The sequence below is a fragment of the Oncorhynchus nerka genome, linkage group LG14 (assembly GCF_034236695.1).
Source record: "Oncorhynchus nerka isolate Pitt River linkage group LG14, Oner_Uvic_2.0, whole genome shotgun sequence".
NCBI classification, from domain to species: domain Eukaryota; kingdom Metazoa; phylum Chordata; class Actinopteri; order Salmoniformes; family Salmonidae; genus Oncorhynchus; species Oncorhynchus nerka.
The window spans coordinates 81,126,413-81,135,927 of NC_088409.1; the positions used below are offsets into that span (position 1 = coordinate 81,126,413).

Below are 9,515 nucleotides of genomic sequence, written 5' to 3' on the forward strand. Positions count from 1 at the left end.
TGTCCTAACTAGATGAGAGAACAGTCTGTCCTGACTAGAACAGTGTCCTAACTAGATAAGATAACAATCTGCAGCTGCTCTGACTAGAACATTGTCCTAACTAGATGAGAGAACAGTCTGTCCTGACTAGAACAGTGTCCTAACTAGATAAGATAACAGTCTGCTCTGACTATTAAATTGTCCTAACTAGATGAGATAACAGTCTGATCTGACCAGGATAGTGTCCTAACTAGATAAGATAACAGTCTGCTCTGACTATTAAATTGTCCTAACTAGATAAGATAACAGTCTGCTCTGACCAGGATAGTGTCCTAACTAGATAAGATAACATTGTCCTAACTAGATAAGATAACAGTCTGCCCTGACTATTAACTTGTCCTAACTAGATGAGATAACAGTCTGCTCTGACTAGAACAGTGTCCTAACTAGATAAGATAACAGTCTGCAGCTGCTCTGACTAGAACATTGTCCTAACTAGATGAGAGAACAGTCTGTCCTGACTAGAACAGTGTCCTAACTAGATAAGATAACAGTCTGCAGCTGCTCTGACTAGAACATTGTCCTAACTAGATGAGAGAACAGTCTGTCCTGACTAGAACAGTTTCCTAACTAGATAAGATAACAGTCTGCAGCTGCTCTGACTAGAACATTGTCCTAACTAGATGAGAGAACAGTCTGCTCTTACCAGGATAGTGTCCTAACTAGATGAGAGAACAGTCTGTCCTGACTAGAACATTGTCCTAACTAGATAAGATAACAGTCTGCCCTGACTATTAACTTGTCCTAACTAGATGAGATAACAGTCTGCTCTGACTAGAACAGTGTTCTAACTAGATAAGATAACAGTCTGCAGCTGCTCTGACTATTAAATTGTCCTAACTAGATGAGATAACAGTCTGATCTGACCAGGATAGTGTCCTAACTAGATAAGAGAACGGTCTGCTCTGACTAGAACAGTGTCCTAACTAGATAAGAGAACAGTCTGCAGCTGCTCTGACTAGAAAATTGTCCTAACTAGATGAGATAACAGTCTGTCCTGACTATAACGGTGTCCTAACTAGATAAGATAACAGTCTGCAGCTGCTCTGACTAGAACATTGTCCTAACTAGATGAGAGAACAGTCTGTCCTGACTAGAACAGTGTCCTAACTAGATAAGATAACAATCTGCAGCTGCTCTGACTAGAACATTGTCCTAACTAGATGAGAGAACAGTCTGCTCTGACTATTAAATTGTCCTAACTAGATGAGATAACAGTCTGATCTGACCAGGATAGTGTCCTAACTAGATAAGATAACAGTCTGCTCTGACTATTAAATTGTCCTAACTAGATAAGATAACAGTCTGCTCTGACCAGGATAGTGTCCTAACTAGATGAGAGAACAGTCTGTCCTGACTAGAACATTGTCCTAACTAGATAAGATAACAGTCTGCCCTGACTATTAACTTGTCCTAACTAGATGAGATAACAGTCTGCTCTGACTAGAACAGTGTCCTAACTAGATAAGATAACAGTCTGCAGCTGCTCTGACTAGAACATTGTCCTAACTAGATGAGAGAACAGTCTGTCCTGACTAGAACAGTGTCCTAACTAGATAAGATAACAGTCTGCAGCTGCTCTGACTAGAACATTGTCCTAACTAGATGAGAGAACAGTCTGTCCTGACTAGAACAGTGTCCTAACGAGATAAGATAACAGTCTGCAGCTGCTCTGACTAGAACATTGTCCTAACTAGATGAGAGAACTGTCTGTCCTGACTAGAACAGTTTCCTAACTAGATGAGAGAACAGTCTGCAGCTGCTCTGACTAGAACATTGTCCTAACTAGATGAGAGAACAGTCTGTCCTGACTAGAACAGTGTCCTAACTAGATAAGATAACAGTCTGCTCTGGCTATTAAATTGTCCTAACTAGATAAGATAACAGTCTGCTCTGACCAGGATAGTGTCCTAACTAGATGAGAGAACAGTCTGTCCTGACTAGAACATTGTCCTAACTAGATAAGATAACAGTCTGCCCTGACTATTAACTTGTCCTAACTAGATGAGATAACAGTCTGTCCTGACTAGAACAGTGTCCTAACTAGATAAGATAACAGTCTGCAGCTGCTCTGACTATTAACTTGTCCTAACTAGATGAGATAACAGTCTGTCCTGACTAGAACAGTGTCCTAACTAGATAAGATAACAGTCTGCAGCTGCTCTGACTAGAACATTGTCCTAACTAGATGAGAGAACAGTCTGACTAGAACAGTGTCCTAACTAGATAAGATAACAGTCTGCAGCTGCTCTGATAGAACATTGTCCTAACTAGATGAGAGAACAGTCTGTCCTGACTAGAACAGTTTCCTAACTAGATAAGATAACAGTCTGCAGCTGCTCTGACTAGAACATTGTCCTAACTAGATGAGAGAACAGTCTGCTCTTACCAGGATAGTGTCCTAACTAGATGAGAGAACAGTCTGTCCTGACTAGAACATTGTCCTAACTAGATAAGATAACAGTCTGCAGCTCTGACCAGAACATTGTCCTAACTAGATGAGAGAACAGTCTGTCCTGACTAGAACAGTGTCCTAACTAGATAAGATAACAGTCTGCAGCTGCTCTGACTAGAACATTGTCCTAACTAGATGAGAGAACAGTCTGTCCTGACTAGAACAGTTTCCTAACTAGATAAGATAACAGTCTGCAGCTGCTCTGACTAGAACATTGTCCTAACTAGATGAGAGAACAGTCTGTCCTGACTAGAACAGTGTCCTAACTAGATAAGATAACAGTCTGCTCTGACTATTAAATTGTCCTAACTAGATGAGATAACAGTCTGATCTGACCAGGATAGTGTCCTAACTAGATAAGAGAACGGTCTGCAGCTCTGACTAGAACAGTGTTCTAACTAGAAAAGATAACAGTCTGCAGCTGCTCTGACTAGAAAATTGTCCTAATTAGATGAGAGAACAGTCTGTCCTGACTAGAACATTGTCCTAACTAGATAAGAGAACAGTCTGCAGCTGCTCTGACTAGAAAATTGTCCTAACTAGATGAGATAACAGTCTGTCCTGACTAGAACGGTGTCCTAACTAGATAAGATAACAGTCTGCAGCTGCTCTGACTATTAAATTGTCCTAACTAGATGAGATAACAGTCTGTCCTGACTAGAACATTGTCCTAACTAGATAAGATAACAGTCTGCTCTGACCAGGATAGTGTCCTAACTAGATGAGAGAACAGTCTGTCCTGACTAGAACAGTGTCCTAACTAGATAAGATAACAGTCTGCAGCTGCTCTGACTAGAACATTGTCCTAACTAGATGAGAGAACAGTCTGTCCTGACTAGAACAGTTTCCTAACTAGATAAGATAACAGTCTGCTCTGACTATTAAATTGTCCTAACTAGATGAGATAACAGTCTGATCTGACCAGGATAGTGTCCTAACTAGATAAGATAACAGTCTGCTCTGACTATTAAATTGTCCTAACTAGATGAGATAACAGTCTGATCTGACCAGGATAGTGTCCTAACTAGATAAGATAACAGTCTGCTCTGACTATTAAATTGTCCTAACTAGATGAGATAACAGTCTGTCCTGACTAGAACATTGTCCTAACTAGATAAGATAACAGTCTGCAGCTGCTCTGACTATTAAATTGTCCTAACTAGATGAGATAACAGTCTGATCTGACCAGGATAGTGTCCTAACTAGATAAGAGAACGGTCTGCTCTGACTAGAACAGTGTCCTAACTAGATAAGAGAACAGTCTGCAGCTGCTCTGACTAGAAAATTGTCCTAACTAGATGAGATAACAGTCTGTCCTGACTATAACGGTGTCCTAACTAGATAAGATAACAGTCTGCAGCTGCTCTGACTAGAACATTGTCCTAACTAGATGAGAGAACAGTCTGTCCTGACTAGAACAGTGTCCTAACTAGATAAGATAACAATCTGCAGCTGCTCTGACTAGAACATTGTCCTAACTAGATGAGAGAACAGTCTGCTCTGACTATTAAATTGTCCTAACTAGATGAGATAACAGTCTGTCTGACCAGGATAGTGTCCTAACTAGATAAGATAACAGTCTGCTCTGACTATTAAATTGTCCTAACTAGATAAGATAACAGTCTGCTCTGACCAGGATAGTGTCCTAACTAGATGAGAGAACAGTCTGTCCTGACTAGAACATTGTCCTAACTAGATAAGATAACAGTCTGCCCTGACTATTAACTTGTCCTAACTAGATGAGATAACAGTCTGCTCTGACTAGAACAGTGTCCTAACTAGATAAGATAACAGTCTGCAGCTGCTCTGACTAGAACATTGTCCTAACTAGATGAGAGAACAGTCTGTCCTGACTAGAACAGTGTCCTAACTAGATAAGATAACAGTCTGCAGCTGCTCTGACTAGAACATTGTCCTAACTAGATGAGAGAACAGTCTGTCCTGACTAGAACAGTGTCCTAACGAGATAAGATAACAGTCTGCAGCTGCTCTGACTAGAACATTGTCCTAACTAGATGAGAGAACTGTCTGTCCTGACTAGAACAGTTTCCTAACTAGATGAGAGAACAGTCTGCAGCTGCTCTGACTAGAACATTGTCCTAACTAGATGAGAGAACAGTCTGTCCTGACTAGAACAGTGTCCTAACTAGATAAGATAACAGTCTGCTCTGGCTATTAAATTGTCCTAACTAGATAAGATAACAGTCTGCTCTGACCAGGATAGTGTCCTAACTAGATGAGAGAACAGTCTGTCCTGACTAGAACATTGTCCTAACTAGATAAGATAACAGTCTGCCCTGACTATTAACTTGTCCTAACTAGATGAGATAACAGTCTGCTCTGACTAGAACAGTGTTCTAACTAGATAAGATAACAGTCTGCAGCTGCTCTGACTATTAACTTGTCCTAACTAGATGAGATAACAGTCTGTCCTGACTAGAACGGTGTCCTAACTAGATAAGATAACAGTCTGCAGCTGCTCTGACTAGAACATTGTCCTAACTAGATGAGAGAACAGTATGTCCTGACTAGAACAGTGTCCTAACTAGATAAGATAACAGTCTGCAGCTGCTCTGACTAGAACATTGTCCTAACTAGATGAGAGAACAGTCTGTCCTGACTAGAACAGTTTCCTAACTAGATAAGATAACAGTCTGCAGCTGCTCTGACTAGAACATTGTCCTAACTAGATGAGAGAACAGTCTGCTCTTACCAGGATAGTGTCCTAACTAGATGAGAGAACAGTCTGTCCTGACTAGAACATTGTCCTAACTAGATAAGATAACAGTCTGCAGCTGCTCTGACTAGAACATTGTCCTAACTAGATGAGAGAACAGTCTGTCCTGACTAGAACAGTGTCCTAACTAGATAAGATAACAGTCTGCAGCTGCTCTGACTAGAACATTGTCCTAACTAGATGAGAGAACAGTCTGTCCTGACTAGAACAGTTTCCTAACTAGATAAGATAACAGTCTGCAGCTGCTCTGACTAGAACATTGTCCTAACTAGATGAGAGAACAGTCTGTCCTGACTAGAACAGTGTCCTAACTAGATAAGATAACAGTCTGCTCTGACTATTAAATTGTCCTAACTAGATGAGATAACAGTCTGATCTGACCAGGATAGTGTCCTAACTAGATAAGAGAACGGTCTGCTCTGACTAGAACAGTGTTCTAACTAGAAAAGATAACAGTCTGCAGCTGCTCTGACTAGAAAATTGTCCTAATTAGATGAGAGAACAGTCTGTCCTGACTAGAACATTGTCCTAACTAGATAAGAGAACAGTCTGCAGCTGCTCTGACTAGAAAATTGTCCTAACTAGATGAGATAACAGTCTGTCCTGACTAGAACGGTGTCCTAACTAGATAAGATAACAGTCTGCAGCTGCTCTGACTATTAAATTGTCCTAACTAGATGAGATAACAGTCTGTCCTGACTAGAACATTGTCCTAACTAGATAAGATAACAGTCTGCTCTGACCAGGATAGTGTCCTAACTAGATGAGAGAACAGTCCGTCCTGACTAGAACGGTGTCCTAACTAGATAAGATAACAGTCTGCAGCTGCTCTGACTAGAACATTGTCCTAACTAGATGAGAGAACAGTCTGTCCTGACTAGAACAGTTTCCTAACTAGATAAGATAACAGTCTGCTCTGACTATTAAATTGTCCTAACTAGATGAGATAACAGTCTGATCTGACCAGGATAGTGTCCTAACTAGATAAGATAACAGTCTGCTCTGACTATTAAATTGTCCTAACTAGATGAGATAACAGTCTGTCCTGACTAGAACATTGTCCTAACTAGATAAGATAACAGTCTGCAGCTGCCCTGACTATTAAATTGTCCTAACTAGATGAGATAACAGTCTGTCCTGACTAGAATATTGTCCTAACTAGATAAGATAACAGTCTGCAGCTGCTCTGACTATTAAATTGTCCTAACTAGATGAGATAACAGTCTGTCCTGACTAGAACATTGTCCTAACTAGATAAGATAACAGTCTGCTCTGATCAGGATAGTGTCCTAACTAGATGAGAGAACAGTCTGTCCTGACTAGAACATTGTCCTAACTAGATAAGTGAACAGTCTGCAGCTGCTCTGACTATTAAATTGTCCTAACTAGATGAGATAACAGTCTGTCCTGACTAGAACATTGTCCTAACTAGATTAGATAACAGTCTGCTCTGACCAGGATAGTGTCCTAACTAGATGAGAGAACAGTCTGTCCTGACTAGAACATTGTCCTAACTAGATGAGAGAACAGTCTGTCCTGACTAGAACATTGTCCTAACTAGATAAGATAACAGTCTGCTCTGACCAGGATAGTGTCCTAACTAGATGAGAGAACAGTCTGTCCTGACTAGAACGGTGTCCTAACTAGATAAGATAACAGTCTGCATTGTCCTATCTAGATGAGATAACAGTCTGTCCTGACTAGAACATTGTCCTAACTAGATAAGATAACAGTCTGCTCTGACTATTAACTTGTCCTAACTAGATGAGATAACAGTCTGCTCTGACTAGAACAGTGTTCTAACTAGATAAGATAACAGTCTGCAGCTGCTCTGACTATTAAATTGTCCTAACTAGATGAGATAACAGTCTGTCCTGACTAGAACATTGTCCTAACTAGATAAGATAACAGTCTGCTCTGACCAGGATAGTGTCCTAACTAGATGAGAGAACAGTCTGTCCTGACTAGAACATTGTCCTAACTAGATAACATAACAGTCTGCTCTGACTATTAACTTGTCCTAGCTAGATGAGATAACAGTCTGCTCTGACTAGAACAGTGTTCTAACTAGATAAGATAACAGTCTGCAGCTGCTCTGACTAGAAAATTGTCCTAACTAGATGAGAGAACAGTCTGTCCTGACTAGAACATTGTCCTAACTAGATAAGAGAACAGTCTGTCCTGACTAGAATATTGTCCTAACTAGATAAGAGAACAGTCTGCAGCTGCTCTGACTAGAACATTGTTCTAACTAGATAAGATAACAGTCTGCTCTGATTAGGATAGTGTCCTAACTAGATGAGAAAACAGTCTGCAGCTGCTCTGACTAGAACATTGTCCTAACTAGATGAGAGAACTGTCTGTCCTGACTAGGACATTGTCCTAACTAGATAAGAGAATATTCTGTGGCTGCTCTGACTAGAACATTGACCTAACTAGATGAGAGAACTGTCTGTCCTGACTAGGACATTGTCCTAACTAGATAAGATAACAGTCTGCAGCTGCTCTGACTAGAACAGTGTCCTAACTAGATGAGAGAACCTCTCTTAGTCTCACTTAAAGATTCACACACCATTACACAGCTATTCCCACACACTAAACACCTCCCACTCACATGAACACACACATTTCCCAGTCATTGATGTCCTGGAGGGGCAGGGTATTATTTTCACAGGGGGCCCAGTGGTCCGTGTAGCCCTCTCTCCATGGGAGTAGGGGTATGTGTGCACGGTGTGTACGTGTGTGTATCTGTGTGTGTGCGCAGAGCATTAATTACCTGTGTGCTGCTCCGGCTGTGGTGGGGAGGCACAAAGGTCACCCCCGTTGAGGGGGTAATTATTAGGAAAATAGCTTTATAATTTACAGATGTCTGATGCCATTCCTGAGAGGAAAGGAACCATATCATTCAGAGCTTTGTGAGAGGGGGGAGGCCCAGAAAGGCACACAGGTGTCCTACCTGACTGACCTTATGACCTCAGATACATACTGAATTTATCAGGACATTGATACTAAATTGAACGGTTCCCACTCATATCAGTCACCTGAGTGGGATAAGTAAACGATATAGAGTAACCAGAATTATGATGTCAGGAGATATGACATCATATCCCACATTTAAATGTTTACATTTGACATGTTAGTCATTTAGCAGACGCTCTTATCCAGTTAGTGCATTCATATTAAGATAGCTAGGTTGGACAACCACAAATCAGAGGCATTGAAAGTAAATGTTTCCTTAATAACGTAGCTGTCAGTAGAGTCAGAGCTAGAAGGAGGGGTGGGGTAGGGGTGGGGACGGTCAGGTGCAAGTGCTGGTTAATTAAAAGATTTTCATATATTTCTTTTTGGGGGGGGGGGGTCGAGGTGAGGATGAGGATTATTTAAGATACTGTTTGAAAGGTTTCAGATATTTTTCGCAAGATGGGAAGGGACTCTGCTGGCCTAGCATTTCCACCATTGGAGTTCCAGGACAGAGAAGAGCTTGGACTGGACTGAGTGGGAGCTGCCCTCCCGTAGGGGTGGGCCAGGAAACCTGATGTGGCAGAATGGAGTGCTCGTGTTGGGGTGTAGGGTTTGAGCATAGCCTGAATGTAGGGAGGGGCAGTTCCTCTTGCTGTTCTGTAGGTTAGCACCATGGTCTCGTAGTGGATGTGAACTTCAACTGGAAGCCAGTGGAATGTGCGGAGGAGTGGGGTGACATGAGAGAACTTGGGGAGGTTGAAAACCAGGTGGGCTGCTGCGTTCTGGATAAGTTGCAGGGGTTTGATGGCACAAGCGGGGAGCCCAGCCTACAGTGCTTGGATTAGGACCTGCACCACTTCCTGTGTGAGGTAAGGTTGTACTCGATGGATGTTGTAGAGCATGAACCTACAGGAGCGGGTCACTGCTTTGATGTCTGCAGAGAACGACAGGGTGTTGTTCAGGGTCATGCCAACAATAGGAGAGTCCATGCGAGGATATGACGGAGCCGGGTGACTTGGTGTATAGAGAGAAGAGGAGAGGGCCTAGAACCGAGCCCTGGGGGACACCAGCAGTGAGAGTACGTAGCCTGAGACGCCCAGCCCTGAGAGTGTGGAGTGGAGGATCTGATGGTTCACGGTGTCAAAGGCAGCAGATAGATCTAGGAGGATGAGAACAGAGGAGAGAGAGTCAGCTTTGGCAGTGTGGAGATACTCTGTGACAGAGGAGAGCAGTCTCAGTTGAGTGACCCGTCTTGAAACTGGTTAGGGTCAAGAAGATCGTTCAGAGAGAGATAATGAGAGAGTTGATCAGAGACAGCATGCT

At 42.1% G+C, this 9,515-nt stretch overlaps 1 protein-coding gene across 1 annotated transcript in view; it reads right to left on the reverse strand.

Annotated features, from left to right (window-relative positions):
• Nucleotides 1-9,181, reverse strand: part of LOC115125773 (fatty acid CoA ligase Acsl3-like) — a 126,485-nt gene extending 117,304 nt beyond the window's left edge. Inside the window, exon 1 of the mRNA XM_065027222.1 lies at nucleotides 9,074-9,181. Coding sequence (XP_064883294.1) covers nucleotides 9,074-9,181 — 108 coding nt within the window. The remainder of the gene's footprint in view (nucleotides 1-9,073) is intronic.
• Between the last annotated feature and the right edge of the window lie 334 nt (nucleotides 9,182-9,515).